Source organism: Lontra canadensis, unplaced genomic scaffold (genome assembly GCF_010015895.1).
Source record: "Lontra canadensis isolate GAN:19392208 unplaced genomic scaffold, GSC_riverotter_1.0 scaffold10, whole genome shotgun sequence".
Taxonomy (NCBI): Eukaryota; Metazoa; Chordata; class Mammalia; order Carnivora; family Mustelidae; genus Lontra; species Lontra canadensis.
In genome coordinates, this window is record NW_022631004.1 from 60,308 (window position 1) to 79,655 (window position 19,348).

At 33.6% G+C, this 19,348-nt stretch overlaps 1 protein-coding gene across 1 annotated transcript in view; it reads left to right on the forward strand.

The window, feature by feature from the left end:
- TLL1 (tolloid like 1) overlaps positions 1-19,348 on the forward strand; it is a 170,299-nt gene that overhangs the window by 45,640 nt on the left and 105,311 nt on the right. The window contains exon 9 of the mRNA XM_032855437.1: positions 9,478-9,656. Coding sequence (XP_032711328.1) covers positions 9,478-9,656 — 179 coding nt within the window. The remainder of the gene's footprint in view (positions 1-9,477; positions 9,657-19,348) is intronic.

The following is a 19,348-nucleotide window of genomic DNA, read 5'->3' on the forward strand; positions in this document are numbered from 1 at the left end:
GGAAAAAAGAAAATCCCGAAGTAGGATTTGTTTCTTAGTATTTGCCTCGTTAGCATTTATTTTCCCATAAGACTGTGAATTTTACATAAGAAAATATATTTTAAATAAATATAGTCTTTGATCGTAGACCTGTGTACATCTACCCCAAGTGTATTTCTCCACCACATCAAATACTTCTTCTCTTTATGTTGCAACTATATCAATGGTATTGCTACCGCCCCACTCATCTGAATTAGCGACTTCAATGATATTGTCTGGGAGTCTCTTGTGCTCCCTCTAAAATCTATGCAATAAGATTCCATTGATATTCACTGTATCTTTTGATTTCTACCTCCGTCCCATGTCAGTGCCTCAGTCCATTTGTGTCTTCGTCATGTCACAACTGACCTATTCCAAATGCTCGACTGTCTTCCCTCATCAATTTACTGCCCCTAGAATTACCTTCAAAGAATACCGGTCAGAGCAAGACACCACCCTTTTTGAGATCCTTCAGTGCTTCCTCGTAGAGTGCTGCTTTCTAGATTGGCTTCTTACAGGATGATAAACACTCCCCGAAACAACTGTTCCATAAGTTGTGAAATGCTGTGTTAAATTTCAGTAGATATTTCTGCAGCAATGTGCTAATGAACATTATGAATATTCAACCCATCGAAGAGAATATAACAGGGTCTTTTAAACTTATTTAAAAAACGGAACATCCATGCCACTCTTTTAAGAGTGAAGAACATATATCAGTATCCCGGAACACATTTTGGGAAATGTTAGCCTGAGAATAAAATCCAAATTCCTTGCTGTAACATTTAAAGAATGCCATGAACTTACCACAACTTCCATGTGCAGCTTCTTCTGCCACCACATCTCATAATCTAGCCAAGTTACAGTAATAGCAGTTCTCCAAGCAACACTGTATACTTAAAGACTTTCTACTGTAAAAGGTCTCAAACTTCTCTTCCCTCAATCTCCAGTTAGTCGGAACTTACATTTAAATATTTGATGAAATTCACATTGAACTTCTGCTTGTTTGGGAAGAATACTTGATAGGATTTGCTGCCTCCTTGACATGGCATGCCCTCCGGAGGCACGTGGGTTAGCACTTAGCGATGTTGCTGTTGATCGCTGGATTCCAGTAGTGATGGGCCAGTCCCTCTATTGTAAAAGTTCCCATCATTGCAAAATAGTGATTTTCTAATGTTGTTCTTTCCTTTTAGTCCTTTTACATTTATTAGCTGGAATCCTCTGCAAAGAGGAATTTTCTCTAATCAGCTCAAACTATTTGAATACCCTCTAGTATAATTTTTACATGGAAATAAAAATAAATGCTTCATTCCTTTGGAGGAAAGAATTCTTGCCCCAATCACGTATATTTTTTTCTGGGAGAAAATATATATGTCACTAGGTATTGGGGGAGGATTGTGTCGTCTGGCCTTGATCTACCACATATTCATAGAACATTTAACCTCACTTAAAAAGTAATGGATTTTAATTTTGACCATATCTGAGTGGCATTAAGAAAAATTATACATGGTTACCTTTCTATATTGTTTTCGATAATGTCATAATTTTTTAGCTTTGACATGTTCGAGTAATGTTTTCTCCTAAATCACTATATTTTAGCTTGACAAGTTTTGGTTACATTTGAAATGCCTCCTAGTTCTTGATATCTAATATTTAAAACATCCAAATCTATACTCTCCTTCCTTCCTTTTGGTTATCTAATAGGAATGGATACAGCTCAGCTTACATATTTCTAAATACATAATGTATTCAAATCAATACATCTTTCCTTTATCTTCAATTTTGTAGAGTCGATACAAACAAAACATTGGCATTCATTACTTTATTGATAAATTTGTTTGTAACAAATTTGTATTTATACTCAGTTTCTTTCATTAATTTTATTTTTTTATTTTTTTATTTTTTTTAAGATTTTATTTATTGATTTGACAGAGAGAGATCACAAGTAGACAGAGAGGCAGGCAGAGAGAGAGAGAGAGAGAGAGAGAGAGAAGCAGGCTCCCTGCTGAGCAGAGAGCCCGATGCGGGACTCGATCCCAGGACCCTGAGATCATGACCTGAGTCGAAGGCAGCGGCTTAACCCACTGAGCCACCCAGGCGCCCCCATTAATTTTATTTTTTTCAAAATTTTTTATTTTACTTGTTTTATGCTACTAGATTATTTTTCCCCATTCACTATCATTTTTTCATGCATTTGCTTGTGCTTTTCTGCTTCCTTGTAATGTCTTTGCTTCCATTGTTATCGTGGAAATGGTTCACATTTCTGAGCCACCCTCAGTGTGACTTTGCTCTACCTTCAGCTATATTATATTAGTATTATATTACACATTTCCACTGTTGGTTCATATGTCTGCCTTCATCTGTGATGATAGGTTGCGTATCCCTTCAGAGCACCCAGTGCACTGCTTTATAGATAGGTGATCAAGAAAATATTTTTTTTAAGATTTTATTTATCTATTTTGACAGAGAGAGAGATCACAAGTAGACAGAGAGGCAGGCAGAGAGAGAGAGGGGGAAGCAGGCTCCCTGCTGAGCAGAGAGCTGGACACAGGCTGATCCCAAGGCTCTGGGATCATGACCTGAGCCAAAGGCAGAGGCCTAACCCACTGAGCCACCCAGGTGCCCTGATCAAGAAAATATTGACAATTTACACATCAGCTGAAGCACATTGTATGTAATTCTAAAAGAAAAGAATGTAAGAATTTAAAGAGGTGTTAAAGAGCATGTACTTTAACAATGGCTTTAAAGATTTTAGAGAAACGGAAACTGAACTTGTGAATTCCCCTCAAATCCTTAAATCTGTAATTATACTACTGAAATCAAACTTTTGAGTATTTATATATACATATATAATATTATGTGACTGCTATAGTAATAATGTTGCATTTGGTGATTTGTTTTGTACTCAATTTCCTTATATTGTATTTTCAATGATAGGAAGGATGATACATTTTGTAGGAATTGATCATTGTCTTGCCAATCATTCTAACCATTTTGTGACTTCTAAATTTCATTTGGAATTACCATTATTGGCCATAGTTTCATGAAACAGTTATTTTATCATTACGGGGATTTTTTTCTATGATAATGCTGCATTTACATCTTGTAAAAATTAATCAGAATTATTAAAGAGTTTGACAGTTGGTGTTGCACAAAATATGAGGGCCACTGCAATAAGATCTATGTCAAGTTAAACACATAACACTCCTATTGGACTTTGGTATTGTGTCCTTTATCTCATAAGAGCTGTTGAATTTAATAATATCTAGTATAAATCTCCACTGAATATGAAGAGCCTGTAAGGTAGTGCCATTGATATTGATGGCAACATTTGCCAGTTCTATTTCTGGCTTGTAAGATGGTAGGCAAACACATCTAGGCAAACACATTTATATCACTTTTACTCTTTTTGGGGGGAAGATTTTATTTATTTATTTATAGATGGAGAGAGAGCACAAGCAGGAAGTGGGACAGAGAGAGAGGAAGAGAGCATCCCAAGCAGACTCCACACAGAGCATAGAGCCTGACGTGGGGCTCTATCTCATGACCCTGGGATCATGACCTAAACAGAAATCAAGAGCTGGGTGCCTAACTGACTGAGCCATCTAGACTGTCCCTCACTTTTATCATTTTTTATTTTAGCTTACCCACTAAGGCAACTTGTAGCTATTGTAGTTTTTAAAAATAAAAGCTAAAATAATGTCCTCCATATTTATAGGAGAATTATTAAATATGGAGCCACTTTTGTACCATTTAGAACACTGTATTTCCTACCTTATTCTACTAGGACAGCTTTTATGCAATAAATATTTATTGGGTGCCTAATTCCATATCAAGTCTTTGGTAAATGGGAAAATGGTAAAATTAAAAAAAAATAAGGTCGAGGTCAGAACTTTTTAGCTTATGATATTTTTGATCCATCTTCAGTGGGGCATATACTTTAACTCTCCATATATTGGCAAAAAGTTTAACTTAACTATAAATATTTTTTCAATTAATATTTATTGTCATCAGTGGCATATATTGTACAAGACAAGTAATCATTATCAGCAAAATATGAGATCACTTTATAAAAACTAGTTTGATTTATTTCTTTGTAACTCAGAAATTTATATAGCTGAATTTGTCTATTGTACAACTTTATATTGCTGAATATCCTCTACTTAATTTATTTTATTTTATTTTTTTTTTACAGTGGTACATTAGTTTCACTAATGTAATCACTAATAGTGTTTACACAATTTCATACATCACCTGGTTCTCATCACTAGTGCCCTTCTTAATCTGCATCACCTACTTAGCCCAATCCCTACCCTCTTTCCCTCTGGTAACCATCAGTTTGTTCACTATAGTTGAGTCTGTTATGGGTTTATCTCTCTCTCTTTCTTCTCTTTCCTCATTTGTTTTGTTCCAAAATTCCACATGTGAGTGAAATCATATGGTATTTGTCTTTCTCTGACTGACTTATTTCACTTAGCATAATACTCACTAGCTCCATTCATGTTATTGTAAATAACAAGATTTCATTCTTTTTTAATGGCTGAATGGTATTCCATTGTGTATACATACCACAACTTGTTTATCCATTGATTAGTCAATGGACACTTGGCTGCTTCCATACCTTGGCTATCATTTTCTAAATAATGCTGCTGTAAACACAGAGAAGCATGTATCCCTTTGAATTAGTGATATTGTATTCTTTGGGTAAATAAGTAGTGCAGTTATTGCATTGTAGGGTAGTTCTATTTTTAATTTCTTGAGGAACCTCCATACTGTTTTCCAGAAGGGCCACACCAGTTTGCCTTCCCACCAACAGTGCATGAGGGTTACTTTTTCTCCACATCCTCTCCAATACTTCTTGTTTCTTGTGTTGTTGATTTTAGCTATTCTGATAAGTATGAGGTGATATCTCATTGTAGTTTTGATTTGTACTTTTCTGATGGTGAGTGATGAAATATTTTCATGTGTCTGTTGGCTATCTGAGTGTCTTCTTTGGATAAATGTCTGTTCATGTCTTCTACCCATTTTTTAATTAGTTTTTTTTTTCTTTTTGGTGTTGAGTTTTATAAATTCTTATATATTTTAGAATGTAGCCCTTTATTGGATATGTTATTTGCAAATATCTTCTCCCGTTCAGTAGGTTGCCTTTTAGTTTTGTTGACTGTTTCCTTCACTGTGCAAAATCTTTTTATTTTGTTGTAGTCCCACTAGTTTATTTTTGCTTTTGTTTCCTTTGCCTCAGGAGACATGTCTAGAAAAATGTTGCTATAGCCAATGTCAAAGAGTTCCTGTCCATATTCTCCTCTAGGATTTTTATGGTTTCAGTTCTCACATTTAGGTCTTTAATCCATGAATATGCTCTATCTTCTACTAGATAGTTTCTTGAACAATCTTATAATTTCTTGATCAATCTTACTTTTTTCCTATCCACTAATTTTTAATGATTCTGTAAAAATAACTAACCAAGCAAATAAACTTAGGGTTAATTAAGTTAATTTAACTATTTTCTAGATTTTGTACTTTAAATTGTATTTAACTTTGGTCAGTTTAGCACTTAGATTATGGCAACAGCCACTTATTCATCTTTACCTATTGAATTTTCATTTTGTGCCACTTACTATACTAATTTTGGGAACTATACTATTGAGTGTGAGGTGTTTTTCTCTCTAGGAAGTTTACAGTTAGGCAGAGGAGGTGTGCTAGCCAGGATTCTTACTTGCAAATAACAGAAGCTGGTTAATTTAAGCAGAAAAAAAAATGACTCATTGGATTATTAGATAATTTATAGAATCACAGCAGTGGAAAAAGTGGAGAGCCAGGTAGAGGGAGGTATCTCAGGAAGAGCATGTTTAACCCCTTGTCATAGACATCTTCACCACTGCTTTGGATACTTCTCACTCACCACCAGAGTCTTAGTTCTTTCCTGCACTTTTGAGATCTGTTCTTTCAACAAATATTTATTAATTTATTTATTTCAAAAATGATCTTTTTCCAGTTTTATTATAATATAAATGACATGGAACACTGTATTTATTTAAGGTGTATACTGTGATGGGTTGATATATGCATATTTTGTGAAATGATTCCCACAATAAATTTAGTTAACCGTCGTCACCTCCCATAGTTGCAACACTTTTATTTCTTGTGATGAGAACTTTCAGATCTGCTCTCTTAGCAGCTTTCAAATATATGATACAGTATTAACTTTAGTCACCATACTGTACATTACCTCCTCAACACTTATAACTGGAAGTTTGAACTTTTTGACTCCCTTCTTTGACCCACCCTACCACCTCCCACCCCAAGTGCTTGCAACCACCAATCTGTTCTCTGTATCTGGTGAGCTATACTATGTGCCTGACTATATTTTACAGACTAGAGATATTAGTATACAAAGCATGTAAGTTGTCTGCCCACAAATAGCTTGCATTCTAGAATGGGGAGTCAGAAAAAAAAAAAAGGAAAATCAATGAAATATAAAATGTATTAATAGACTAAGTTCTAGGACAAAAAGGAAAGCAATATAAATGAGACAGAAAGGTATTTGCACAAAAATTTGAAAAAGAATATGAAATGAGCCATATGGCCATGTGGGAGAACAGAGTTCCCAATAGAAGAAGTACTTAGCCAGGAAAAACGCTTTAAGGCAAGAACATGTCTGTATGCTGAGGGCACAACCAGGACACTGCATGGCCCAGGAGGAGTAATTGCAGGAACGGTAGTAAGAGATGGGACTGGATGGTGAGACATTTGTGTGTGAAGATTGTGTGGGATCTTACAGATATTTGTGAGTACTTCAGATTTTCCTCTGAGTAAAAGAGAAACCTTGTATTAGTCAGCTGACATGGTTTATGTCATTTAATACATGACCCTTCAATCCCAGTGGCCTTGAATAACAAGCACTTATTCCTTGTTTATATTGCCTGTCCATCCCTGGTTGGCTGTGTCTCTCTCCAGAGTTAGCACTTTAGAATTCAGTCTGACAGAGGAACCTGTCTTTAGAACATCACAGTTGTGGCAAATGAAACAAAGACAATATTGCCAAGCATACTGACTATTAAAGATTCTCTCCAGAGATTACACAAAAGTTTGTGCTCACATGACATTATCTGGAGCAAGTCACATGACCAAACTCAGCCTTAGTGGCGTAAAGAAGCATGACCATCTTCCTGTAAGGGGTAATGAGTATTTTTGAACATTGACACAATTTGCCATGTAACCATTGGATAATATTGGGTAGAGAAGAGTCATGATATGACTTCAAATTTTTAAATTACCTTAGTGTTGAGAAAAGACTGATGTGGGGAGGACATCTTTGTGGATGTCATGATGAATTATCTAATAGGCAAAATCCAAAGGTGCTTTAGTCCTCCAGTCTGAGGCAAAAGTAAGGAATAGCAGGTTTAGATTAACTGATTATTTTCTATAGCTTAGGGAGAGGTGTGGTGAAAGTTTTTCTTGAGAGGACTGATCTTATAGTGGTCAAGCTTTAAAAGCAGCACACAAATTACAAATAAAAAAATTAAAAGCTGTATACAATAAAAGGGCATCAACCTGAGCGATATCTGAAACTAAGATAATACCTAGACATGCTTAAACTACATTTTTATAAACCTTACATATTACCCTGTAATTCCATACCTAATTATAGGTGCATATATTTAGTTATTTACTTATCTGGGCATCCAGAATTATTCTCTCCCTAGAACCATAGGAATCAAAGCACCACATTTTTCTTCTTTCATAGGATCATTATAAAAGTCAGTGGAAAATATATTTTTGTTTTCTGTTATGGAATCCATCTTATTTATTGGAAATTGCTATGGGTGAAATTATGCTTTAAAAAAGTGTTTTAAATTAAATAAGTTGACAATATTGCTTGACTATCTCCCAGATTTTGATTTGCAAAGTTTCTTCTTTGAATGTAACCAGCAAGAATGACTCAGTGTGTATAATTTAGTTGCTATGTAGTCATCAAATATTTCAGTTTAACTACCGTTGCTCTATGGTAGCAAATTGTTCAGTTTAAATCTCTCAAAAATTTGTAAATTTTGTGTTTTTCTACATCAAATACTTTACTATTTGTATATATAGTAAATATTTGTGTATAGATTAAAAAATAGTATTAAAAATGGAGACAAAACCTGAATTTCCTGATTTTTTTCCCTATTGGTTACTTCTTTTTTTCTATTACTGATTTATTAAGCTTCATTAACTGTTATAATAGATCATAAAAAAGTGTATGGTGTAGGTTAAGATATTTTAGGCATTTAAAGCCTACAGAAATAATTGGAATGACAAGTGTTTGTATTTGCAAACCATTAAAAGGACTATCAAATATACTTACTCTGGAAACTGAAAATTTGTGAAATTTCCTTTTAATATTTGGGCGATTAATTTTTGGCAATTTCCTCAGTGTTTGGTGTCTTGTGCATCACAATTCCCAACTATTCAAGACCAATTATTTACTGCCCTCTATTGCTGTCTCAAGTGGTGATCTTATATATAACCTACTTTAATGTAAACCTTAATTATTAAAGTTTTAGATATAATTTTATTTATATTTACAAATATCATAATTCTACCAGTTATTGATTTTTCTCCACCAGTTGGCTATTAACCTTAGAAAATTTACCTTTTGAAACTAGTTTTCCTCCATTAATTCACTCTTTTAAAAGTTTTCTTCTTCAAAATAAATTCTACCATGAATAGGAAAATAACTCCTTTTTAGATGAGCCATTTTCTTTTCTTTTGTTCTTTTTTCTTTTTCCTTTCTTTCTCTCACTCTTTCATTTTTATTTTCCTTGAGAGAGTGTGTGGGGGGATGAGGAGTAGAGGGAGAGCATGAGAGAGAGAATCTCAAGCAGATTCTGCACTAAACTTGGAGCCTGTCATGGGGCTCAATCTCACAACTCTGAGATCATGATCTGAGCCAAAACCAAGAGTCAGGCACTTATCTGACTGAGCCACCCAGACACCCCTAATTCTATTTTTCTTAAAGAGGGAAAATAAACTTTGTTTTTATTTTCAAAACCAAAATAATGGATTATTGCCAGATAACCATAGTGACACAGTAGTTACCTAAATAATGTAGATGGATTGTGAGACTAAAAAAAAATTGTATTATAAATGATTGTAGTTTGGTAAATCTTGAGTGTAACTGTATGTTTAAAGTGCATTAATCACCATCATAGATCATTTATTTTCTGAACACTCCTAATAATGATCTAAGACTTATCTTCTAATATATGAATTAGTGGAAAAGCACTTCAATGATTATGTGGATACTTTTGTTGTCCTATACATTTACCAGGACTAGAAATTAGCTGGGTTTATTGAAGAAAGACTGCTCTGCTTCTGAATGTGTTGGCCTTTGTTGTTGATCATAATTATTGAAAGTTTCACTGTAATGTAATTAATCCATCATTGCCATCACCATCTCTGTTTTCTCCTTTATCACAGATGCTGCTCCTATGTAGGTCGGCGGGGAAATGGACCTCAGGCAATCTCTATTGGCAAGAACTGTGATAAATTTGGAATTGTTGTTCATGAATTGGGCCACGTGATAGGCTTTTGGCATGAACATACACGACCAGATAGAGATAACCATGTCACTATCATAAGAGAAAACATCCAGCCAGGTGAGAGGCTTCAGAATATGTTGGGTTTAAGGTTGATGGAATATCTTTTAGTTGTGTTTATACTATTTATGATTTAATTTTTTTCTTAAAAAGTGTGAATTGACTTTTTTTGATATGGTAGAATCAGCATTTTGCTGAATAAAAAAGTGTACTCATGATGGTGTTACATTAAAAAAAATTTTTTTCCTTTAGACTAGATGATTTTGTATGCATTTTTGTTTTTTTTTCCTTAAGTTTAGCTGTTGTATTTCTAAACTTCTGTGCTTTCCAAGAATAAGCATAGTCTATTGAACAACAAATTAATATTAGTTACTTTTTAAAGCATTTTTAATACTTAACTCTATAATCTAGAAAGGATCCAGGGTTTGGCATGAAACATGCTGCTACCATAGAAATCTATATTATACCAGGGACATTCCTGGAGAAAATTTCAAGGAAATGAGTCATTTCCAGGGTAGTCTAAGTAGTTTCTTTGAAAATTCTCTTTAAACTACCCTAAAGATATATTCTTAAGAATATTTTCTGTAGTTGATATATCGTATAACTAAAATTTAATTTTCTCTGATAGTTGACATGTGATAATAGCTTTATTTTAAAGCTTTTTAACTTTCATAAATTAATAAAGATCATTACACTTCAGTTACCAAAAGAAAAATTACGTTTTTTGGAATTGCCTTATAAAGTCATATGGATTTCAAATATCAGGAATGTAAAAATGCATTCTTATTTCCTTATTCATGGCAAGTTTTAAGTTACAAACATTGAATTCCTTAGAATTTCTTTTAGTTAAAAGTTTTGATTTATTTGCTCAATTCATATTTGGTACTAATTATTGAAGCATTATTAGATGTTGAAAATGCTGTCATGAAAAATGCAAAGCTTACTGTGGGGTATGTGCATATATATATTAATGATTGCAAGTGGATGAGAGAAGCAATAATAGTCATATGGTGTGAATACCACAAAGTCCAAGTAATGTGACAAAATGCCTTGGCAAGTCAAGGGAGATGTCACAAATGAACTGAAATTTAAATGTAAAGTATAAGTGTTCAAAGTGCTCAGAAGAGAGATAAAATTTCTAAGCTGAAAAAGACATGATGATGATAGCTATAATTATAGAAAATTGAATTTTTTTATTTGCTCATTATGGTTGCATGGTAAGTTGTAAGTGGGAAATAGTTGGTAATTACCAAAGGAGGCTGGATCATAGAGGATCTTCTATACGAATCTAGGAAACTTAGCTTTTATCTTTTAGCTATTGAAGAGTAATTGAGGATTGAAAGCAGAACAAGTTCAGATTCAAAAAAAGAAAAAAATAATTCTTTCAGCTTTGGGATCATTAACTGAGAATGGGGAAGTGGAGGTAGGGAAGATGAACTTAAGGAAAACTATAAGAAGATTAAATAAGTAACTTATAAAAGATGACTAAGTCCTCAGTCAAGGAAGTGCAGTTCAAGAATAAGAGGGAATAACATATAATAAAAAAAGTGCAATGTATAAAAAAAGTGCAGTTCAAGAATAAGAGGGAATAATGTATTTCAAAAATACATTAAGAGGAACACTAACATATGAGGGAAAATCTTCAAGGTTTTGAAGCACAAACAGCAAAGCAGCAGTTTGAAAAGCACCTGGTCCATATGTGAACAGACCCAATTACTAATCCTAAATTGATCACTAGAGAGGCAGAAATATGTTGGGACTCTTTCCAGGAACAGAAGCACTGGCAGGTGCATTTTTGCAATCTCATTCTACCTTGCTAATGCTAATGCTGGTGGGTGTTATTTTGGCAATCTCCCTCCAACCTGCTAGTGAAAGTAGGTATATTACACCTAACCATGCCCCAGCTATACCATAGCCCAATGGGAGAGCACCCTGGATCACACCAAAAACATGGCCTATTCAGCCAGGCAAGAAAACTGCCCTTCCAAGGCAGGGATTTACCACAAGTAGGCAAGTGCCTCATCCCTCATGTTCCATAGCCATACCACTGCCAGGGAAGCATCTCCTTTCCTTCTATGCCACAGCCATCACTCTGCCACAGCTGGCAGGTGCATGGGGATACCTCTGGAGCACCTGACTCTAGTAGTCAGGGAGTTTTGCTCCTGGGCCTCACACATAATCTTCTACACAAAGCCAATTCTTAAGACTGGGAGAGGCAGCTGTTCTGAAAATCAGGCAAAATGAGACAGAGACATATGTTTCAAATGAAAGACAAGACAAAACCTCAGAAAATGACTTTAATAAAACAGAGATAAGTAATCTACCTGATAAAGGTTCAAAGTAATGTTCCTAAAGATGCCCACTGACCTAGGGAGAATAATGGATGAATGCAATAAGAACTTAAACAAAGAGAGAGAAAATATAAGAAAGTACCAAATAGAAGTTATCGAGCTTAAGAATACAATAACTAATGGAAAATACACTAGAGGGATTCAGTAGCAGACTAGATAAAGCAGAAAAATAGTTCAGTTTACTGGAAGACAAAGCAATGGAAGTCACCCATACAGAGCTGCAAAAAGAAAAAAAAAAAAAACAATTAAAAGGTGAGCTACCTTAAGGGACTTATGGGACAACATTAAGCAGAATAATATCTGCACATAGGGGTCCTAGAAAGAGAAAAGAGATAGCAAGGGACAGAAAACTTATTTGAAGAAATCATGGATGAAAACTTCTCTAATTTGGGAATGGAAACAGACATCCAGATCCAGGAAGGCCATAGAGTTCCAAACAAGATGAACCAAAAGAGATCTACACCAAGACACACCATAATTAAAATTTGAAAGTTAAATATGAAGAGATAATCTTAAAAGTAGCAAGAGAAACAAGCTTGTTACATACATGGGAAATCCCTAAGGCTACCAGCAGATTTTTCAGAAGAAACTGCAGACCAGAAAAGGGTGGCATGACCTATTCAAAGTACTGAAAGGGAAAACAACAACAACAAACTTCTGACCAAGAATACTTTATCCAACAAGATTATCATTCAGAATTAAAGGAAAGATAAAGAGTTTTCCAGAAAAACAAAAGCTAAAAGATTTCATCACAATGAAAATGGCCTCACAAGAAACTGTAAAAGGTCTTCTTTAAATAGAAAAAACATAATGGTAATTAAGGACATTTACATATGAAAGTAAAAATGTCACTTTTAAAAGGTAAATATATAGTAAAGTTAGTGGATTAATAACTGATAAAGGTAGTATGAAGGTCAAAAGAAAAGGGTAAATTAACTAAAACTAAAATAATCAGTTAAGAGATACATAAAATAAAAAGATTGAAAATGGCATATCAAAAACAAAACAGGGAAAAGAGTAAAAATATAACTTTGGAGTTTATTCAAATTTAAGTTGATGTCAACTTCAAATAGACTATTAAATACATAGGAATATTATATGTGAACCTCACAGTAACCACAAAGCAAAAACTTGTTGTAAATACCCAAAAGAAATTGAGAAAGGAATGTAAATATAACACTGAGGAAAGATATCAAACCACAAGGATAGAGAAAAAGGGAAGAAAGGGACAGAGAAGAATTATAAAAACAACCAGAAAATGGTCAACAAAATGACAATAAGTACATACTTATCAATAATTACTTTACATGTAAATGAACTAAATTCTGCAATCAAAAGATATAAAGTGTGTGAAGAGTTAAAAAATATGCATCTATATGCTGCCTGTAAGAGATTCACTTAAGAACTAAAAACACAGACTGAAAGTGAAGGAATGAAAAGAAAATATTCTGTGTCAGCGCAAATAAAAAGAAAGCTGGTTTGCTACACTCGTAGACAAAATATGCCTTAAAACAAAGACTAATATAAAAGACAAAAAGGACACTGCATAATGTTAAAAGGGTCAATACAGCAAGAAGATATAACACTTATGAATGTATATGCCACCAATGTAGGAGCACCCAAATACATAAATATTAACATATCTAAAGGGAGAAATTAAATACAGTTGTAGTAGGGGATTTTAATGCCCCACGTATATCAATGGATTGATCATCCAGACACAGAATAAGTAAGAAAGCATTCACTTTAAATGACACATTTGTTCAGAAAGACTTAGTAGATATTAAGAGCATTCCATTCTAAAACAGCAGAATACACATTCTTCTCTATGGTACATGGAACATTCTCCAGGATAGATCACATGTTAGGTTGCAAAACTAGTCTCAGTAAATTCAAGAAGATTGAAATCATATCAAGCGTCTTTTCTGACCACAATGGCATGAAACTAGAAATCAATTATAAGAAGAAAACTGAAAAAAAAATGCAAAAATGTGGAGATTAAACAACATGTAACTCAATAACCACTGAGTCATTGGAGAATTCAGAAAAGAAATTAGAAAAAAAATCTAGAGACAATGAAAAATAGAAATATGATATACCAAAATCTAGGGGATGCATCAAAAGCAAATATAATAGGTTCATTTCATAACAACACAGGCCCATCTCAAGAAACAAATAAACAAATGAAAACCTCAAATAATCTAACTTTATGCCCAAAGGAACTAGAAAAAGAAAAAAAAAATGAATCCAAAGTTAGTAGAAGGAAGGAAATAATAAATGAAATAGAACTTAATACACAATAGAAAAGATCAATGAAACTGTAAGCTGGGTCTTTGAAAAGATAAACAAAACTGATAAGCCTTTAGCTAGATTCACAAAAAAAATTAAAAAAGAGAGAGGGGGAGCTCAAATAAAATCAGAAATGAAATAGAAGGTATAATTGATACCGCAGCAATCCAAACGACCATTAGACTACTATGAACAATTAAAGATAAAGCGAATTGGGCAACGTAGAAGAGCTCATTATGTTCCTAGAAATGTATAATCTTCCAAGACTGAATCATAGGGAAATAGAAAATCTGAATATACTAATTATTTATAAGGAGACTTTATCAGTAATTTAAAAGCTCCCAACATACAAAAGTCCAGGTCCAGAATGCTTCATTGATAAATTCTATTGAACATTCAAAGAAGTTGTAATATCTATCCTTCTCAAACTAATAAAAAAGAAAATGAAGAGGAGGAAATGTTTCTGAACACATTTTACAAAGTCAGCATTACTCTACTACTAAAACCAGACAAGGACAACACATGCATACACAAAACTTCAGGCCAATATCTCTGATGAATATAGATGCAAAAATCCCCAATAGAATATCAACAAACCAAATTTGACAATACATTAAAAGGATCATGCACTGTTATCAAGTGGAATTTATTCCAAGGATGCAGGGATGGCTCAACATGCACAAATTAACCAATGTGATATACCATAATCACAAAATATAGAAATTATAATCATCTCAATAGATACAGAAAAAATATTGATGAAACTCAACACCCATTTATGATAAAAACTCTTAACAAAGTGGGTATAGAGGGAATGTACTTGAGATAGTAAAGACCATATATGACCTTTCTATAGCTAATATCATGCTTAATGGTGAAAGGCTGAAAGTTTTTCCTGTAAGATCAGAACAAGACACTTTTGCCACTGTTATTCAAAATTGTATCGGAAGTTCTAGCTATAACAATTAGGTCAGATAAAGAAATAAAAAGCATATAGTTTGGAAAGGAGGAAGGACAACTATCACTATTTATAGATGACATGATGCTATTTGTAGAAAACCTTAAAGGCTCCACCAAAAAATTTTTAGTGCTAATAAATGAATTAAGTAAATTTCATGGATACAAAATTAATATATAAAAATATATTGTGTTTCTAACACTAATAAGAAGTTATCAGAAAGAGAAATCAGGAAAACACCTTATTTACAATTGCATCAAAAGGTATAAAATACCTTGGAGTAAATTCAACTAAAGAGGTGAAAAACCTGTAGGCTGAAAACTGTGAACTATGACACTAATGAAAGAAACTGAAGAAAATACAGGTAAGTAAAAACATATTCAAATTCATGAATTGGAAGAATTAATATTGTTAAATATCCATACTACCCAAAGCAATATACAGATTCAATGTAATCCCTATCAGAATTCTAATGACAAGGGCGCCTGGGTGGCTCAGTGGGTTAAAGCCCCTGCCTTTTGCTCAGATCATGATCCCAGGACCCTGCATTGGGCTCTCTGCTCATTGGGGAGCATGCTTCCCTCTCACTCTCTGCTTGCCTCTCTGCCTACTTGTGATCTCAGTCTGTCAAATAAATAATAAAAAACTCTTTAAAAAAATTCTAATGACATTTTTCACAGACCTAGAACAAATAATTCTAAAATTTGTGTGGAATCACAATAGACCTTGAATATACAAAGCAATCTTCAGAAAGAAAAAGCCAGAAGTATCATTCTCCCTGATTTCAAATTATACTATAAAACTGTTGTAATCAAAACAATATGATATTGGCTTATAAACAACCCATAGATCAATGGAACAGAATAGAGAGCCCAGAAATAAACCCATATATATATATGAGAAATTACTGTACATCAAAAGGAGCACAAATATACAATGAGGAGAGGATAGTCTCTTCAATCAATGGTGTTAGGAAAACTGAACAGCTATATACAAAAGAATGAAGCTGGACTACTATCTTACAGTATATACAAAAATTAACTCAAAATGGATTAAAGACAAATGTAAGACATGAAACCATAAAATGCCTAGATGAAAACACTGGCAGTAAGGTGCTTGACATTAGGTTTAGTGGTGTGTTTTGTTTTTTGGATCTGATTCCAAATGCAGGAGTAACAAAAGGAAAAATAAATGAATCTACAGCAAACTAAATAAGCTTCTGCATAATGAAAGAAACTATGAAATGAAAGGCAACTTGCTGAATGGGAGAAGACATTTTCAAATCATATCTCTGATAAGAGGTTAATATCTAAAATATATAAAGAACTCAAACAAATTAATAGCAAAAACATAATCTGATTAAAATGGATGGAGGCTCTGAATAGACATTTTCCTGAAGAAGACATACAGATGGGCAACAGACACATGAAGATGCTCAACATCATTAATCATCAATGATTAACACAGGGAAATGCAAATTAAAACCACAATGAGTTATTACCTCACACCACTTAGAATGGCTTTCATTAAAAAGACAAGAGATAACAAGTCTTGGCAAAGATGTGAAGAGAAGGGAACCCTCAGGCACTGGCAGTATGGAGGTTCTTCAATAAATTAAAAATAGAACTACCATATGATCCAGCAAGTCTACTTCTTGATATCTATCTAAAGAAAACAAAACATCAATTCAAAAAGATTTATGCATCCCCATGTTCATTGCAGCATTCTAGGCAGTAGGAAAACAACCAAAGTATCCCTCAATTAATGAATGGATAGAGAAGACATCACACACACACAAAAACGTATATTACTCTGTCATGAAGAAGAATGAAATCTTGCCTTGAGGGTATTATGCTAAGTGAAATAAGTCGGGCAGAGAAAGACAAATGCCACATGATTTCAGTTCTATGGGGAATCTAAAAAACAAATTAAATAAACACATAAACCGAAATAAAACCAAGACTCATAGATACAAAGAATGGAGTGGTGGTTGCCAGATGAGAGGGGACTTGGGAAATATGAAATAGGTGAACAGGATCAAGAAGTACAAACTTCTACTTATAAAATAAATAAGTCATGGTGATGTGATGTACAGCATAGGGAATTCAGTCAACGCTTTATTAACTTTGCATGATGATAGATGGTAATTAGACTTATTGTGGTGATCAGTTTTCAGTGTATCTAAGTGTCTAATCACTGTGTTACACACATAAAACTAATATAATATTGTATGTCAATTATATATCAGTTTAAAAAATGATGAAATCATTTGTAGTGTTGATTATCAAAGAGAAGTACAGAAAATGTTTACTCCCAATATAGGGGACTCAAATGCCTGAGCCAGCTATCAAAGTTCATCTTACTTTATATTAGAAAAGAAATAAAGAGGAAATAATATTTCTGAAAATGATTTCAACTACCAATTAAATGAGAAGGAGTTTGCTGTTAACCATAGTTATTAGGTTCCTTTTATTACATGGAGAAAACATTTTATAAAGGAAGTAACTTTCAAGAATGATTCTTACTCTTAATAATAGGACTCCATTTTAACATAAGTATGTATTGAAGCAAGAAATATATAAATAGCATATAAATATCTAATACTTAACATGGCTCTTAGCAATTATGGCTATTCATACCTTGGGTGACTCAACATTCAGGCCAATAGAAAAGAAAAAATTATTGTGTGAGATTTCCTAAGTATTTGGAACTACCGTCACAGGGCAATTCTAGTATGAAAGAGGTCATGTCATGTTGGAGATTAATCTTCAACAAATTTATGACTTGCTCTGGCTCAGATACTTAAGATCAACTGTTATTCAAGGGCAATGTCTAATAAGTGTAGACTTTAGCCTCTCATTTATATGCAAAATTAGTAACTACAGTAGGAACAAAATCGGTGTATAGATAGGAATCTTTAATCCATTTTAGAATACTCTTTCAAGGACAAGGGTTATCATCTTTTTTCTTTTTTAATTGTTTAGGGTAAGTTCTCCTAGTGCTCTGATCCTTTTCCCTTTTTTTTCATGAGATAAGTTCAGTTTTCTTTATTTAGACCATGTATGGCATATTGTTTTATTTATCACCAAATGCGGAGTCACCTACAGGTTAAGCCTCAAAATCTATGACTGAAATTGTTTAACATTCCACTTTCAGAAATTTTTATATAGCACTTTGCTTTAACTAGAGAGTATCTTCCCGTATTGTGCTTGAAGTTACAGAAGTGAGTTACAGGTTAATGTCTATAAAATCAGCTCCACAGCTTTGTGAAAATCTCACTTTACAACTGGATATGTTAAAATATACTTATTCTTCCTTGTGAAGAAGAAAGATGTAACAGTTGCTTCTAGGAGAGGTCGGCAAGAATGTAGCGTTTTTCCTGAAAATGGTTATAATGCACATAGATACATCAAAGATTTGGCAAGCACATACTACACCATACAGGCTGGTTAGTTCATTAATGTATTAAGTCATTGAAAGAGAGACTAAAACACTTTAGCCTGGGACTTGGGTTCTGTAACTTGAGGATGATTCTTTAGTCCTTCATGCTCAAGTGAGTAGACTGGATTTCCTTCTCACAGAGATATTATGCCCTGGTATCACTCAATTTCTTTATCATCTTTTATAATTTTTTTTCATTAATGTAATATTTATATGTTTCATAGTCATATGGCAGTTGGAATAAAAACCTAGTTAGATGAGTGTTGTAATAGTTCCATTCTGAGTTGCAACCTTGAATTCGGAATTCTGAGAACTCACCTTTACATTTGGATCTTTCAAAACTTTTGAAGTTACATAAATGAGCCATAAAAGCTGCTACTGAGATTGTGAAAATGGAGTTACTGAGGCCTGGATTTTGAGAGAATTCTCTGTTTCTGGAACCACTGCTGTAGATCTACATAGAGAAGCCTGTTATTTTCAGATTTCAAGAAACAGTATAGCAACACAGTTATAAACAGCCAGTTGAGAAAGCCATTAACATGAAAATGTCCAGAAGTTAAAATGACGGCTGTGAAAAGTAAAACGAAAATACATAAATTGTTAAGTTCTGAAGCACATTCTTCTTGATCAGAAATCCCTCCAAGTAGTGTTTGGATCAGATTCATCAGAGGGAATCATGTTTCTATTCTGAGTGAACTCTGCTGCTGGTGTCT